The 17,990-nt window shown below is 51.1% G+C and overlaps 1 protein-coding gene across 1 annotated transcript; it reads left to right on the forward strand.

The window, feature by feature from the left end:
* Window positions 1-9,284: 9,284 nt before the first annotated feature.
* LOC124082760 (apolipoprotein L6) lies at window positions 9,285-17,331 on the forward strand. The gene is made up of 3 exons (XM_058574148.1): window positions 9,285-9,480; window positions 11,414-12,266; window positions 14,480-17,331. The coding sequence occupies exons 2-3, from the start codon at window positions 11,439-11,441 to the stop codon at window positions 14,495-14,497; spliced, it is 846 nt and encodes a 281-aa protein (XP_058430131.1). The 5' UTR covers window positions 9,285-9,480; window positions 11,414-11,438; the 3' UTR covers window positions 14,498-17,331.
* Window positions 17,332-17,990: the final 659 nt, after the last annotated feature.

A 17,990-nucleotide genomic window follows, 5' to 3' on the forward strand; every position in this document is an offset into this window, starting at 1 on the left:
CGAGGCCTCTAAGGATCCAGGCTCCGCTTCACACTATGCCACTTCACCTAGTTTCACAGAACCCTGGAAGGCAGGGGTTGCTGGTCATTTGGGGGGACTCTGTCCGCCCTGCCGTAGCCTCCCATGAGGCGGGCGCGGCTTCCGGTTTCCCCTCTGAGTCCTGCAGAGCCCTGGCCCTTGCGAGTCCTTCCCATCTGCTCCTTGCTCTTAATGGCAGATGGTCTGCTCTGCACCAGGGCCACCCCTCAGCTGAGACCCAGACCCCCAGAGCCCCTCTGCAGGGCCAGTGCCACCCTAGACAAGATGCCACAGCAAGGGGGTCTGAGCCCCCTGAGTGGGCCCAGCCAGGGCGACACCCACATGCCTGGCTCTGCACCCTGCGGGTCCTGGCTGCTGTCCCCACCTGCCCAGGTTCTGCCTGCAGAAGGGCATCAGGTGGGAGGTGCAAGCACAGCCACCTAGTGCCAGCTCAGCCTCTCGACTCAGCCAGGAGCTTCCCAGGGTAGGGGTGAAGTTCAAGCCTCTTCCTGGCCTCTGTGCCCCTGAGAGACCCCAATCAAAAACACTCTCAGATGGCAGGGGTGCTCTCTAGGTGCCCTCACCGATGGACACAGGTTGGTGGCTAGAAGCATATGCTGTCATAGCCGGGAGGCCAGAGGTGCAGATCAGGGTGCCCGCAGTTGCCTGGTGTCGGGTGGTGCTCGTGGGGTGCACGACCTGCAGAGAGAAATTAGTGGTAAAACGTTTCATTCCCAAGAGAGGAGGGGCCAGACTCCAAGAGGGCCGTCCCCCAAGTCCTGGAGAAGGGGTTCTCATGGGCGTGTAAGTGTTGGGGGACACTGTGGGGAGTGGGGTGCTCTGCAGACCCTGGGAGCCTCTGGCAGGACACAGGACGGACCCTCCAGGACGGTTTTGAGCTCTCAGGAGCCTGCTGTGGATTCTGCAGGTGCTGGTTTGCCTGCTGTCCCCTCCGGCCCACTAGGACACGCGACAAGCTGTCCCAGAAGAGAATTTGCTTCCAACCTGGAGGCTGGGAGGGAGACTGCCAGGTTTTCCCCCCGCCCTGGTGGCCCTCCCCCTCACTTTCCCGACTGTGTTGACTCTTTGAAGGACACTGTCATTGGATTTATGGCCCACCCTACATCCAGGATGATCTCATCTTCACATCCTTATTTAATGACATCAGCAAAAAGCTCTGTTTCCAAATAAGTTCCATTCACAGGTCCCCAGGGGGTTAAGCTTCAGCATGACTTTTTGGGGTCACCAGTCAACCCAACATAGATGGAAAAATGCAGGCTCCAAGTAGAAGGGACCTCACGGTGCGTTGCCACAGCCGAGGGACGGCCCTGCCCTGGGGATCCCAGGCCAGACCTCTGTCTCTGGACCCGCGCTGCCCGGGTTCCCGGGACCATCTGGAGAAGTGCTCAGTAGGAAACCATCTGGGCAGCGTCTGGGCCTCGGCCGCGAGCTGCCTTCCTGCTCAGGGTGGGACTGCGCCTGGGCGGAGGTTCCCTTCCTGGCTGCTGGCCGAGGCCGCACGCTGGTGAACACGTCATACCCTGGCCAGTGTCCCTGCGGGGGCCAGAGACAGCCCTGGACACTGTGGTGCTGGGAGAGGACCCTGGAATTCCTGCCGGCAGGTCAGAGAACACTGTAGGGTTGACCTTGAAATCCAGCTCCCAACCCTCCAGCCCCGAGCCCAGGGAGGATCCAGCCAGGGAACCCACAAGGCGGCCACTCTGCCTGTATTTTTTTTTTCTTTCCTTTATCCCCTCCCCCCCACCAGGTGACATTTGGCCTTGGGCACCTCACCGTGCTTCCTAGGCTCAGTTCTCAATGCAGACCAAGGACACAGAGGGTGACCTCACAGCAGTCAAAAGACACCCCCCTCCCCACTCCCAACCCATCAAGCAGCTGAGGCAGAGCCTGAGGTGGGTCAGACAGAGACCAGCTAAGACATCATGTGGTCACAAGGACAGGGTGCTCCTAGGCACAGCCTCCTCTGTCCTGCGCCTGCCTATTCCTTCTCTCTGGCCAGCTGGCCTCTCCTGGCCCCACAACCCCTCTGTCACCAGACTCCACAGCTTATCCTCCTGCCTGAAAAGCCACTTCCCCAAAGGGCGCTCTGCCCACCTGCTGTGCCCACAGAGGCCTGGCCAGTGTGGCCGCTGCCAGTGGACATGAACCCCGTGTGCTCCGGGCTGTGCACCTGGGGTCCCCTGGCCCAGCAGCCCCACTGTGCTGGGCGCTGAGTGCAGAGAGAAGGGATGGGGAAGACGCGGCCCTCTCCTGGCTGAGGGGCGGCTCTGGGGTTCAGCAGGAGCCCCACGTCCCATGCTCAGTCTTGCAGGTGGGGCTCCTCCTCTGTCTCCTGATGGGAATGTGACCACGGGTCCCTGGCCACCCAGCTAGAGCCCACCTCCTGTCCCTGCAGGGCAAATGGCGTGCCCAGGGCCACAGCAGGAGGGCAGGGCTGGCGTGCTGGTCCCTGGCAGGGGGCTCCAGGGCATGTGGATTCTGTCCTGGGCCCACCCCCAGCAGCTCCCTGGAGGAGATGACATCACCCCAGCAGGGCAGAGGTCCTGATGCCAGGGAGGGAGTCGCAGAGGGACCATTCTCAGTGAGGGACGGGGAGCAATGCCACAGGGTCGTTTCCAGAAGCCCTCTGGAGAGGTGGTGGACATCAGAAACGGACCTGTGGCTGGAGCAGAGAGGGCTGCTCAGTGAGGACACCCAGGTGCCCACCTGGGGGACGAGCTGCTGGGGACGTGTCCTTTTGCACAATGCTCTTCCTGTGGTCCCCAGGCCAGACTGTTCCACTCCTGACCTCGTGGAGGACATTCCTCAGGGGCCTGCTCCAAGGGGACCCCCTTTATTAAGGCCCCATTTCCTCCTTGAGGAGAGGACCATGGAGAGGGAATGGAACCCCAGCTGGGGACCCAGAGAACCCTCCCCCAGAGACCTGCCCAGGGAATCTCCTGACTGCATCTGCGGGGGACGCCGTTCTTTCTCCTACAATCCAGGGCTGGGAGGACATGAATTGAACAGGATGGAGACTGGGGTCTCTGATCTCCATGAAGCCCACCTGCAAGGGGACATAGAACAAGGGTGGGAGAGGGACCTGGCATGGGCCCTGGACCCTGCACCTGGAGCTGCCTGATACTCTGTAGATTCTCCCTGGATTCTGTGAGCACGTCAGAGCCCAGACATTCTAGCTGTGACCACATGCACACAGAGGTTCCCGTAAGCAGGCTGTGGCCACAGGCACATAATTTTCATGAAACAATACATATGTCCTCGTTACATAGGACACACACTGGTATTTTTCATTCTGTGCCATTTCCTCCTGTGACAACTGAGACCAACTACACTGACTTCACGATGCACTAAAGCAATGTGACTTGGGCAGTATAAAAACAACCAAGCTAGCTGGGCACAGAGACCACACCTGTAATCCCAGCAACTCAGGAGGCTGAGGCAGAAGAATAGGAGTTCAAAGCCAGCCTCAGCAATTTGGTGAGGCCCTAAGCAAGTTACTGAACCCTGACTCAAAACGAAATATAATAAGGGATGGGGTGTGGCTCAGTGGTTAAGCACTGCAGGGTTCAATCCTGGTACCAAAACCAACAATCAAAATGGAGAACAAATAATAAAAAACCCAAGCTAGATCCACAGCCTTCAATTTATGGCCATTTTTGCTTACACCAGACCAAGATGAGCTTGTTACTTGTAACCTGCTAACTAAATGTGCCCCTTGATCGTCCTTCACTTACATTCCAGCCCCTGCCCTCGTCCACCCCTCACCTGGCCAGGCTCACAGGCCACAAGGAGTGTACTGCAAAAAGCATTCTTTTCCCCTTCATCTGTAGAAAAGCAATGTGGGCTTCTGGGAGGTGCTGTGGGGAGGGGAACTGTGTCACACCTGGGCTCCAATCCCAGCCATCTTGGTCTCAGACCCCGTGACCTTGGGTGAGTTCCCTGAGCCCAGGAGTCTCAGCCTCAGCAGCTGTAGAATGGAGAAAGCTCCCTACTCATGGGAGGAGCCTATGGACCCAGGAGATGAGGTGTGAAATGTCCCCAGCACAGGGCTCCACAAGGAACACTGTACACATGACAGCTCCCAGCCCTCCAAACACAGGAGGAAGAGCACCCTTTGTCACTTGAGGTGGGAGCAGTGTCAAGAGTCTCCAGCTGTGCAGGGTGACGCACACTTGTAATCCCGGGAGGCTGAGGCAGGAGGATCATGACTTCAAAGCCAGCCTCAGCAACTTAGCACGGTGCTAAGCAACTCAGTGAGACCTGTCTCCAAATAAAATACAAAAGAGGGCTGGGGACATGGCTCAGGGGTTGAGTGCCCCTGAGTTCAATCCATAGTACCAAAAAATAAAATAAAGAGTCTCTCCAGCCTCCCGTGACAGTCAAGCCCTGTGCCTGTGTCCCCACACAGGAGGACTGGTGTGCCACGGTCAAGGTCACACACTTGATCTTTACAGAATGGAGAACATGAGGGCTAGACTTGCAGTAGGACGATGCCAGCCGTCTGGCCAGCCAGGCCTGAGACGTGGAGCCCTGGGCCTTGTCAGGGCTGCTCTCCCCTAGTAACGGCTGCTCCCTGCTCCATCCAGCGGGGCTCCCGGATCTGGAACAGCTTCCAAGCAGAGCTGGGGGCAGGGGTGCAACTCTGACTACATTTGGAAAATTCTATCTCCTGGGAAGCCTCAGTTCAAACGCCCCCTGAACACTTCCCCCAGGAGAAGGGCTCCTGGTGTTGGGAACCGCAGGGGGGCCCTTCTTCCAGAACCACCCGGTCCCTTCCCTTTGCCCCAGGTTAGGGGGAGGCTGTTGGCCACAAAGCAGGTCCCAGCACCGTCAGTTTATGACCTGGGGACCAGAATAGTCTCCCTTCTAAGGTCTGACAGGACACCCCATTGGCCAGGGGATGTTCATCAGGGGGGCAAAGCAATTCTTGCTGTAATATTGTCCCATCAGACCAAATGCCTGGGTGACTGGCAGAATAAACAGCTGTACCCAGAAACTAAAAGGGCAGAAACTAAAGCCCACCTGTGCTTCGTGGGCAGCCTCCTCCTAGGGATCCTCAGGGAAGCCTAAGAAACGGGAGGAAAGGCCCCGCCACGGCGTATCCATGAGCCTAGTGGAGGAAAAGGGCCCAAAGGAGCCTCGGGACCACCGACAGCAGGAAGCCGCTTAACGCTGACGGCATTGTATAATGAGAAGCAGACAGACAGTCAGACTCAATGCCTGTCCTCCAGCCCCAGGACTGCAACGTGGAGGAAAAACGATTAAGGCACAGTGTTTTGCTTTTTTTGTATATGCTGGGTTGTCCAACCCTCTCCTGGGATGAAATTTGTGTGTCAATTAAATGTACAAATAACATTCATAAAGTCTGTGTCACAATATGAATATAAGAGTCACAAACTACAAAAAAATAAAAGAAAAGGATATGTATGGAAATACATTTTAGTATGGAAAATTGGAAGGTAAAAAAAATGTTTCTGGATGAGAAAATATTTTGGCTGGTTAAGTAATATTCTAAAGTCCAAGAAGAAAGGGGATGAAACTTACATGTAAAGTTGTGAATGTCTAAGTCGCAGAATGTTTGTGGAAGGTAAAGCTCAAAAAGTGTGTTTGTGATTAAATTGGCTATAAGTGACACAGTCAGTTAAAGTTATTTGAATTTGAATGTACTGATATAAAAATCTGAAACACAGATCTACTCTTATTATCACCATAATTTTCTTGTATTTGTGAGGTTTTATTATTTGTGGAAACTCAGTCTTAAAGGAATTAGGGTTTGTACCTGTTGTACAGCCTTAAATGATCACTTTGTAACTGGTCAAGGAAACAATTGTTATTTAAGTTATAACAATATTGTTGACACTCAAAATATATGTGACTAGGTGTATGTAGGCATCTGAGAACAATACCTGTCTAAGCCCTGTCTACTTGTTATGTAAAAGTTTATAAAATGAAAGCTTATGTAAGTTTGCCAGCAAGATAAGCAATAAGTGCTCCCTTCTATACATTATGCTCTCTTTTTTGACATAGAAGGGCCACACTGTCATTCGAAGTCCTGTCTTATATCTGTTTGCTTTAACTAAGCCAACTTCTGGTCATTAACACTGTTTCCTAAATGTGGTAGAGATTTAAGGCTACTCTTGGATTTTTGTTAACCCGTGCAAACCTGTGATTATTGTTACTGTACACTCAGGATTGTAAATTGGACTTTAAAAGTTAAACTTAGTTAAATGTAAAGCTTAGGAGGGCTCTTTAACAAGTTGGTGTTCTCCAAACTAAAACTGGGTGTAGCAAGTGTCTCGGGTTTATAGAAAAATGACAATTTTGATTGGTATTTATTCATGTCATTTGATGTTTTATAGCTGGATAAAGTAAACTGCTGTCAACTTTGCGTTACTCTTCACCCTGAAATTGAAATTTAAATGCATGTTTGGAAGACAATAAGGAGAGCCTGTTCTGTTCAAAGGAGACACTGTAAAACATGGAAGCATTCTGGCACTTTGTCCACAAAAGGAAAGTTACAAGCTCTCTTAGCCTCTCTTTGATTCATGTTTCAGGTGTAACGTTGTATTGTGTTATTTGTGAAGAGCCCACCTTACCTGAGATAAGGCTCTGCTTCCCACCTTACACCATTTTAAAAATGGCTCCAAAAATGTCTAGACTTCAGCCCATTTAAAGTTGTATTCAGAAGTTGATTTTTGTTGTAAAGATTGCTGTGCTTTCAGACAGGGAATATAATATGTAACTAAGTAAAGGTTCAAGATTATAAAAGCCATTTTTTTTTTGGTTCATAGTTATTACACAAACTGAATATGTTTTTGCTCTGTTAATTCATTTTGTATTTTCCTTGTAAACTTTGTAACTGTTGCCTTTTAGTGTTTTGCAGAGGTACTGCTCATTGAAAATAAACAAACAAACAAACAACCATGGTTAATTTGAGATAATAAGTCATCACCTACAGGACAGACAGTATGTAATGCTGACTTCCAGTACTAATACTGACTTCAATTAAATGAAAGGGGTACCTGTAAAATTATAGATGTTGAAGTCATAATCCGTTATTCCCTCTTTAAGCCTGGTGAAACTTTCTTGCTGGGTATTTACAATCAAAAAGTTGGAGACCAAAGTCAAGGAAGTAAAAGGGCCAAGGAAAAAGCATTCAACATTTTGGCCCTTACCCTTCAAAGGTCAACCAGGACCCAGAGAATGACAGGACCCCTCTCTGGACCCTGCAACGGTAGTGAGTTACCTGATCTACTGAGGGAGATCAAGAGCACCCTAGAGAACAGGAAGCCAACCAGTGCACATTCTGCAAAGTGGAGGGACAGTGGAGATGAAAACGTCTCTGATGCTTCCAAGAGAAGCCACATATGTTCAGCTGGACCCTGACTTATCCTGGCAAGTGGCACCACAGATAGAGGAAAGCTAAAGGAGCCAGGAGGCTTCACACGTGTTCGCAAGGGTGATCTCTGAGGAATCTCAAGTGACTGAAGAGTAGATAGGAACAAGGTCAGTTTTGACCAACTGGTCTTAAACACCTGGCAGGAGAGTAGAGCCTAAGAACAGTCCTACATGCACATTAAAAAGGAAAAACAATTGTTTTTTTTTTTGTGTAACTTAAGATGTACATTTTTGTCAGCCCTACCACAAGCTTTGGGCTATGAAGGAAGGGATATTGTATAGGAGTATCCAATAATAATGATCACAAAGAACTCTAGAGTCCCACGTTTTTCCTGAGTGAATTGGAGCCTGATCTCATACACCTATAAATCTTTTCAACCTCCTATATTGATAAACTCTGTTTTTCACTGATAAGTGCTCATAGTTTTCAGAAACTGGCTGAAATATTAATTACTTCTGTGCTAATTGTTTATAAGCAAAGTAATACTTTGCTGCTTTGTTTATTGCTGCCTTATCGTGATCTCTGCCCTATGTATGCCTTGTCCACTCACCTGTCACCAGCCACTATGGACCTTTGGACTGCTTTGATGCTGAGTGCTTTAAGTGTCCACGCCCCAACTGATAGAAAAAAACGACTTTGGGTTGCTTCCACAAACTTCACCCTCTTTCAGGACAAAGCAGTTTGGAGATGTTGTTGCCTATTTTTCCATAGAAATGGAAGGTATAAATTGACTGTGGGGAAATATAACAGTGGTCCATTGTATGCTTTGAATGTAGCCCTTGCTGCTCTGCCACAGCAACTTGTTTTTTTAAGTGGACATTTTTCTTGCTCTTCCTCTCTCCCTCCACTCCCTATGCTCTCCCCTTCCTAATGTCAGGGGAAACAGGATTACCTTTATTCCCCATCCCACACAGTTATCTGTCCCTGAGTTCACACCCACCATAGGAATGAAGTAATCCTGACTCTGGGGATGGTTCCAGAAGACCTCAGCAATGACTATGTCCCAAATTAACAGGTGAATTACACTGCCAACAGAGAACACGTGGAATGTCGCCTTGGAAACACCTCTTTAAAAGCCCCCTATTCCTGCTTATGGATAGATTCATGGCCTTTGGTACAGGAATTCCCGGTGCTGCTTCTTCGCTAGCAAAGCAATAAAACTTCTTTTTCCTTTATCTTAAAACCATGTCCTCCTAATTGGATTGTCATTTTTTATGTAACCCCCAGCAGTCACCCTGAGTCAAACACAGGCATTTCTGTAGAGGATCCATGCACGATGCAAGTGAGTATCCAAAGATATTCAAATTAAGTGGAATACAGAAAAATCACAAGAAAATTCGGGCCAGTTCAGGTCAGGTTTTGCCCTGGAGTGAATTAGCTGTTTGAGTCTCTGGGCTCAGAGCGTCTGCATGGAAGAATGACAGGTGCAAGTCCCTGATCCTCTAAAGTCTCCCTCCTAGGGTTGGGACAGGGCTGTGTACCTATGTAAGATGTGGTGGGAGAAAGGGGTTTTATAGTTGTCACAGGCAGCGGCCTTTGATCCATAGGCTGGTTGTCCCTGCAGGGTGCTGCCCACCTTGGTCACAGCCTGGTCACAGCAGCTCAGAGCCAGAGGTTCCACAGATGCGGAGCCAAGGTCAAGGGAACTGAGCAGCTTGCTCACCCCACTGCAGCGCTGGGTGGCTTCTGGGCTGCGGGGTCCGCCTGGCAGGACCCATGGCTCCATGACATGGTCCAGCAGCTGCCGCCTCTGCTCTTCTCTGAGCTGGAGGGAGGGGCCTCAGGCTGCTGCTCAGACGCTGTCCACGCCCCAGCCAGCCTCGGGCTTGGATTCTGCAAATCAGCCTCCTGCTCAGTCACTGGGTGGGAGGCGAAAGTGAAAGAAAAAGTGGCGCTTTTTCGGGGAAAGCCCAGGTCTTCTGGGAACCTGCCTCTAGCTGGTCCCTGGCTTGTCCTGGGAGGCGGTGGCTTGGCCAGGCCACTGCCTCTGCCTCTGTCCCTGTTCCCAGCTCGCTGCTGCAGCACCAGGGACCCTCAGGAAGGTGAGCACAGAGGTGCGGTGGCCCTTTCCCCCACACCTGGAGCAGAGGGACCGCAGGCTAGGGAGCCAGGGCAGGGGCTGGGCTCCTGAAGGAGCAGGTGCCAAGGGTTGGCTCCTGGCTCTGGACAAACAGCTGTCCTCAGGGCGACTGGGCTTTGCCTCCCCGCAGCTGGGAACTGTGCAGCTCAGGGCTCCGGGCTCCGGGCTCCGTTCTTCTCCTGAGAAACCCGGGGCCCCGCAGCTTCAGGGCTCCTCTTGGAAGAAGCTGCAGCTGGCTTCGCCTCCTGATGCAGCCCCAGTGTCCCGTCCTCTGGATTCAGGATTATTTCGTCCTGTTTACTTGATGAACGACGCAGGGAGGTGTCCTGGCAGTTACTGAGCCAGGCATTTTGCAGAGATTTCCCGGATAAAGAGAGAGCAGCGAGGACAGTCCTGAGACTACAGAGCTGGAAAGGGACGGGAGGGGCTCTGAACCCACTTCAGCCACCTGTGCCTCTGCTAAGGCCCCAGCTGCTGGTTATGTACCCCAACAGAAGAAGGCCAGGACACAATGCAGGGCAGCACCAGGCCTACAAACTAGGGGATATGTCCTATGCAGGACAGGTGGCATGCCCCCTGCCCAGGTGGCTTTCTTCTGAAGTCTTATGAGTGCTTTCTTTTATTTTATAACCAGAGTCATCTGTTCAGATCCTCTCCTAAAGGTAGAAGACACGGAAGTGGCCGGCTCCTCTCCATTTTCCTCATTGTCACCTTCCTTAGAGTCCTTCTTACCTCTCTGCAAGCTTTCCCAGCACTAACTAGTGGCACTAGGGACTGAATTCAGGGGTGCTCTACCACTGAGGTATATCCCTAGCCCTTTTTATTGTGAGAGAGGATCTTCCTAAGTTGCAGGGGCTTCCCTGGAACTGATGATCCTCAGCTTTCTGAGTAGCTGTTTTAGGTGTATGCCACCACACCCTACAGCTTGATATGGGTGGCAATGACTTGAGAGTGTACAGTAGGACCCCATATTCCCAGTTTTGCTTTTCATGGTTAAGTGGAAAATTCCAGAAATAGTTCACTATGTTTAACCCTTGCAGTGTTCTATGGAAGGAGTCGGGGAGGGATTAAACGTCCAAAACCTCCCCGTTGAGTCTGACGCAGAGGGAGCCCTCCCCAGCACCAAGCCTGCCTCTGCAGGCACCTGGACCTTGGCCGTGCAGCCTCCAGAACTGGGCAGGACACATTTCTGTTGTTCACAAATCACCTGGCCCTGTGCCCCGTGCCCCGTGAGATGCCAGGAAACCTCTGGCCCATCCCAAATCTCTTCCATGAAGGAGCAGCCCCATCTGCTGAGGGGCCAGGAAGGTGGCCAAGGGCCACGAGACCTTCCAGAACATCAATCATGACTTATATTGACCTTGTCAGTGTGCAGCTTCTCAGAGAGCCAGAGGCTGCCAGAGTGGCCCAGGTCAAGGGTGTCGACGGGCAGGAGGTCCTGTCCAGTCTGGGCCAGGGCCCTCCGCATGCTCATTGTCCTGTACCCGTGGCTCTCGCCTGGCCTCCTCTCTCTCCTAGTTACCCCAGCTCCCCCCTCCATTAGTCTCACATTCCTTTCCTCAACCAACATTCTAGCATCTTCTCTCTGCCCCTCCTCCACTACGTGCTCTGGTTCCTTGAAGCACAGCTGGAAATGTCCTCAGGACAGATCTGCCTGTCCCTTCTGTTGTTCCCCAGGCGTCCCTCCCACATTTCTTCTCTTCATGGACCCTACAGCTTCCTGCACAGGTTGAACCTCTCAGTGACACTCTGGAACTTTCCAGGGGACTTTTCAGGGAGATGCCCAGGGGTTCAGAGTTGGGAGGAGCAGAACACCCTGAGCCATGGGGCCAGAATAGGAGCTGAGCTTTTCCTTCTGGAAGTTTGAAGCCCCGTCTTTACTCCATCATCCACAGGGACCAGGACGAAGCTCTGTGTGAGATGGTGGAACCACTAGACGGAGATCTGGAAGATGATGAAGAGCTGCTTTGGGAATATTTTGGAAAAGATATTTTGAATGAGTTCCCCAAGTGGAGACAGAAACAAGAAGAAGCCATTAAACAGCTCCGCGCCCTAGCAGACGAGGTGGACACCACCCACAAGATAACCAGCAAGGTCAACATGGTGGCCACCTCTGCTGCCATCCTCTCTGGGTTCCTGAGCCTTGCGGGAATTGCCCTCGCCCCGGTAACCGCAGGAGGAAGCCTGGGGCTTACAGCTGCTAGCCAAACTTTGGGGGCAGCAGCTGGAGTCACCAGTGCTGTGACCCACCTGATAGAACATTCCCTCAATAAAAAGGTCAAAGCCCATGCCCACCTCCTGCAGCCCTCCAGGGAGCCAGAGCTGGAGCAGGTGGATGGCGGGGGCACGGCCGGTCTCACAGCTCTTACTGAGATCCTCTCCAAGGTCAGAGAAACCATCCGTGTTCTCAAGAGGAACAAGCAAGCCTACCGGGCAGCCAGAGCCAAGCCAAGGTTGGCCAGGGCTGCCAAGGATCTTATAAAAGGTGGCCGAGTGTCAACCCGAACCACAAGGCATGTGCAAAGGGCCTTCGAGGGCACTCCACTGGCAATGACAAAAACGTCTCTCTTGAAGGGAGGTGGAGCGGCCGCCCTCTTCCTTCTCTGGGATTTATACAATTTCTCTGAGGATTGGAAGAAACTGAAGGATGGAGACAGGGCACAGCTGGCAGAGGATCTAAGGGACTGGGCCCAGGAGCTGGAAGAGGAGGTGATAAGATACAGCCACTGCTTTGAGCGGCTGCAGCAGGTGAGCTCAGGATTTTGGAAGGGTGAGGAGGGGCATTGACCTAAATCCATGGAAACCAAGGTTGTCCAGAAAGGTTTAAGGGACAACCTGTGTAGTAGTGATGTTTGGCCTGAGGACATAGCATATGGTGGCCCTGAAGATCCAAACAGTATCAAGTAACCCTGGAGATGAGGCTGTCCTGCACAGACCTCATCACCTGTTGCTTCTGCCTGAGACTCCTGGACCCTGTGCCAGGAAGAGGGTCTTCCTGATTCTACAGAGGAAGTCATGAGCCATAGGGAGTTCTCTGGGCTGAGTTATCTCCCCCTCACATTATTCATCAAAACCCTAAGCCCAGTACATCTTGATGGGAGGGAGGGGAGGTGACAAGGGTTGGGTGCAGACCTAAGGACAGGCCCTATCTGATGAAATCAGTATCAATATAAGAGGAGGAAGAAACTAGAGAGAGTCCTGTCTGCCCTCCAAGCACTGTTAAACCAGGATGTAAAGAAAAGACCACCGACTCCAGTTGAAATCAAATTAAAGGAAGCTTGTAATTCCGACCGACCGGGCTGCCTCTCCTGAAACCCGTGGGAACCAAAGCCAGCCCCGCAGCTCTCTAGGAGCATGGCTTTATAGCACAGAAATATGCAAAAAGTGGGGGGCATCTTGAGAACTTACAGATAACAGAATTTTGACAAGAATAACACAAAGGCAGGTAGTAGCTTAATGGTCCAGCACTTAGGGGGTAAATTTAGATCCCAACTTCAGAATTTATGAGGCGCCACTAGAGTTTCAGAGAGGGTTGCTATCTGGTCAGGGAGAGCCAGGCACGGGTGAGTCCAAGGCACGGGCAGGCATTCCAAGCAAGTGTAGAAATCACAGTAATTTATAGTAAAGCCGAGATTAGCTTTTCATTTCTTTTGGGAGATGGCTCCCAATCTTAAGAGGGAATTAGGCTGGGTTTATCAGCACCACACGGAGAAGCCCTTTGAGGGCACAGAGAAGGCAGCCACCTGCCAACCAGAAAGAAGAAAGCCCCTGTCGGGAGCCCAGTGGGCCAGCACCTGACCTGGGCCAGCACCCTGACCTGGGCAGCACCCTGACCTGGGCAGCACCCTGACCTGGGCCAGTGCCCTGACCTGACTAGCACCCTGCTGTGGGCCAGCGCCCTGACCTGGGCCAACACCCTGACCTGGGCAGCACCCTGACCTGGGCCAGTGCCCTGACCTGACCAGCACCCTGACCTGGCCAGCACCCTGACCTGGGCCAGCACCCTAACCTGGGCAGCACCCTGACCTGGGCAGCACCCTGAACTGGGCCAGTGCCCTGACCTGACCAGCACCCTGACCTGACCAGCACCCTAACCTGGGCCAGCACCCTGACCTGGGCCAGAGGCCTCTGGAACTCTGGGAACTACGTGTCAGCTCTATGAACCACTCTCTCTGTGGCCTTCCATCATGGCAGCCAAGACCAGCCTGACAGGGGTGACGTGGCTGGCCAGTGTCCCCTCTGCTCCAGCTGCTCTAACAGTGTATGCAGACCAGGTGACTTGTCAACAACAGAAATGTGTCCTTCCCAGTTCTGGAGGCTGCACGGCCAAGGTCCAGGTGCCTGCAGAGGCAGGCTTGGTGCTGGGGAGGCTCCCTCTGCGTCACAGAAGGCCCCTTCTTGTCCTTCCTCACCTGGACGGAGGGGCAAGCAGGTCCCTCAGGGCCCTCTCATAGGAGCCAGTCCCACAGGTGAGGCCCCGCCCTCATGGCCTGTCACCATCCCAAGGCCCCGCCTCCTAGGGCCAACACTTGGGGGTTAGGGATTGACCTGTGAATTTTGGGGAACACAAATATTCAGGCCCTAGCACCAAGTTCCCAAAGATTTTCTTTGTTTCTTCTGATCCACCCCCACCCTGTCTCCCTTTCTCTCTTTCTGTCTGTCTCTCTGCGGACTGAGCCCAGGGGCACTTTTATCCTGAGGTAAACCCCAGTCCTTTTCATTTTTTTATTTTGAGCCAGGGTATCAGTAACTGATCAGGCTGCCGGTGACCTTGGGATGTCCTGCCTCAGCCTGCCCCATAGCTAGGATTACAGGAGTGATCAGTGCATTTAGCTCTTTTCATTTTTAAAGTTCAACAATATGTAATAATGGTACTCTGTTTTTTTTTTCCCCAGAAAATCTATTTTCGTTCTGTGTTGTTTTGTTTCGTCTTGTTTTGTTTTGTTTGTTTTTTCTTCTAGAAATTATTGAACTCTTGAAAAGAAGAACAGAACAAAATCTTTTATCTTGGGAAAGGGACGGAGACTTAAACTCAGCCTCCAACCAAGGCGCAGGAAAGCAGGATCCCCGGGGACAGGTTCCAGGGCCAAGGGGTGACCCTAGTTATCCCTGAGCGCCACTGGATGGAACAGTGCTGCCCCCTCTCACAGCACAGCGAAGGTCACGGGGAGCGGAGACCCAGGTGGAGAGGAGCTTGGGGGCCCCGGCAGGAGGCACGGCTGAAACTCCAGACCAACACTGGACAACACCAAGAACCCGGCCCTGCCTTCATTAGAAGCCGTACAAACTACAAATCTCTGTCTTCTGGTTGAGTCAGGCCAGGATTTCAGTCCCCCAAGTGCCACCTCCCTCCTGCTCCAGCCTAAGAATAAACAGCCTCACTCCTGTGTCCTCTGCAGGGTCTGATTCTTCTGATGGGAGCACAAGTGAGAAGTTAGCTCTCCACCAGGTGGCCTGCCCCACAGGGTCCCTGCTGGCTCAGAGCCAGGTTTGCACACAGTGGGATGTCCCTGTCCCTGGAACCTGCCCCACCAGATCACTTTGTAGGAAGGAAGGGGGCCCAGGAGCCCTCTGTGTCCCCCACAACCAAAACCCTCCCATGTCCTCAGGACTGCTCAAGTCCCCCTGTCTGTCCCATCCACTCACCCAAAGATGACTTTTCTTTCCTGTGCTTTAGCTGGTGTTTTGAGAGTCAGCCATGAGCTTTATATGTGATTTTTTCTTTAAAGAAAAGAAAGAGGAAGCCACACTGGCCAAAGGTGACAGCAGTTGCTATTCTTGCGTGGAATTTCCTTCTGTGCTTTTCTTGCTTTGGGTTTTGAAGTGCTGGCTTTGCAAGACCCTCCCTGCAGGCCGCATGATTGGCGTTTCTCTCTATTCCCAGGCCCCTCATTTGTCTACAGAGCTGTCACTTATCATCCTGCTGCTTTCACAAAGCAGAAACATCTAATATTCCATGCCTTCATTGGTTTTCATAGGCAGTTTTCCCACATCTTTTATGGGTGCGCTATCTGTACATAATGACGGACTTGTTACTCATCCGTTCATGCACACAGCACAACAGGACTATTTGGCCAACGATCACTCCCCCGCCCTTCCCCCTCCTTCCCCACCTCCCAACCCTGGTCCCTCTCTTCCACTGGCCTCCCTTTGATTTTCATGAGATTTCCCCCCCCACACACACACCTTTCTTTTCCTATTTCCTCTCTAGCTTCCACACAGGAGAGAAAGCATACAACACTTGACTTTCTCAGTGTGGCTTATTTCACTTAACATAAGTTAAGTTCTCAAGTTCCTTCCATTTTCCAGAAAATGACAAAATTTTATTTTTTTTTATGGCCCCATTCTGTATATATGCCACATTTTCTGGATCCATTCTTCTGATGATGGACACTGAGGCTGGTTCCATAGTTTGGCTACTGTGAATTAGGCTGCTATGAACATGGGTGTGCATGCTGATAGCATGATGGCATTTAATTCTTTTTTTTAAAAAAATATTTATTTAGTTATTTTTGTAGTTGTACTCAATAAATTTTTTATTTATTTTTATGTGGTGCTGAGGATCGAACCCAGGGCCTTGCACATGCGAGGCAAACGCTCTACTGCTGAGCCATAACCTCAGCCCCAACATTAATTCTTCAGAACAAATACCGATGAGTGGTAGAGCTGGGCTATATAGTGGTTCAAGGCCTCATAGAGTTTAATATGTTGCAAAGTATTCACTTGAGGGGCTGGGGTTTCGCTTAGTGGTAGAGCGCTCGCCTAGCACAAGGGAGGCACTGAGTCAATCTCAGCATCACATAAAAATAAAATAAAGGTATTGTGTCTGCCTACAATGAAAAAAATATTTTAAAAAATATACTCTTGACTACATATAATATTTTTCTTTTTCTTTTTGCAGCACTGGGGATTAAACCTGGCCTTGTTTGTGCATGCTCCTTGAGGGCTCCACCCCTGAGCTGCATCTCCAGCCCCACTCCTATGTTTGAGACAGGGTCTTGTTAAGTTGCCAAAGCTGGCCTGATAACTTGAGATCCTCCTGGCTCAGCCTCCTGAGCACCTGGGGTTGCTGGTGTGCACCCCCACACCTGGCTATGTACGATCCTTTAATTAGGGAAAGATTAGACATTGATGTTTTAAGTGTCCAAAACCAACTCAAAATGGCTTACACAGCAAAAGGAATTAGTTGGCACACAGTTTACAGTCTCAGGGATACCATGGACTCACATGTGTTGTTGTGGTGTAAACTAATCAATAAAATCCAATAAGAGTGGAAGTTATAGGTTATAGATTAGTAACAAATACAGATTATAGATATAATAAGTGAGATGAGACAATTATTAATCAATAACTGCCAGAGACAGGCCTAGGACTCCATTTTGCTGCCTTGTATAAAAAACTGTTACAAGAGCTGCTTCTGAGAAACTGAAATGAAAGCTCTTTTCTCATAAATATTTTGTTTTCTGTACTTTGCACCCCACAAAATGCACTCAACCCAGGATATGGTGGTCTTGGTGACCCAAGACTTTGAAGTAGATTCTCACCCCTGCTAACCACCTGCTTGAACTCCGGATACAGTTGTCTAACACCTGCTCAGACCCAAGATGTGGTCAACTGAGTTGCAAAGCTGACTGCTTTTTTTTCTAGCTTCCCTGAGTGGCTTGTTTGCATGTGCTAAGGAAAGCCCCTGAGTCGTGGTTCTCCTCTTTAAGTTCCCAGGACACAGGCCAGGAAGTCGCTGTTCTCCCACTGAGCTTGTCTCTCTGGGTGGGTGACAGTCCTGGCCGGTAAATAAAGCTCTCATTGATTTGAATTTGGACTTGCAGTGTTTTCTGAAGCGGCTCCCCGCGACAGTGTCTGGAACCATGCAGCACAAATGTCACCGGCCACCTCTTTTTCTGTCTCACAGGCTTCACAGGGCACCCAGCCCCAGGAGCTCTAGGTTCCTAGAGGAAGAGGCAGGGGAAAGGCCCTGGTCCACTCTGATTGGCCAAGCCCAGGCCCCGCCCCTGGCCCGCTGCTGCTGGGAGGTGCTTGGGAACCACAGGGGAGGAGAGGGAACGAAACCCCAAAGAGAACCATGGCTGTTGGCCTCTCCCAGTTCCTGAACTTTTAGATTATTCAAGTTTTTATTTACACAGTATTACCAAGTGTTTACCTAAAGGCCGGGTCCCTTTTCCCTCCTGGAATTGTGGACCCAATAACAAGGTGGACTGAGTGGGGGCAGGGCGACAATACTCATAGAATGGACATCTGTTGCCTGAAACTTCTTAGTATGATTCTTGGGAGTCTCTTCTTAATATCAAGGTGTTGTGATGGGCAAAGGTGCAACCCATGCAGTCCAGGGGAAAGAGAATGTCCACGTGCTTCTGCCCTTTTCAATGCTTTATTCACTTAAAATCACTCCATACAATTCACTCAATAGGTTCTTAATCAAAAGGGGACAATCCTTAATGGTGCGCACTCAACAGA

The sequence above is a fragment of the Marmota monax genome, unplaced genomic scaffold (assembly GCF_021218885.2).
Source record: "Marmota monax isolate L192 unplaced genomic scaffold, Marmota_monax_Labrador192_F-V1.1 WCK01_AAM20220418_F8-fsc00051, whole genome shotgun sequence".
NCBI lineage: Eukaryota > Metazoa > Chordata > Mammalia > Rodentia > Sciuridae > Marmota > Marmota monax.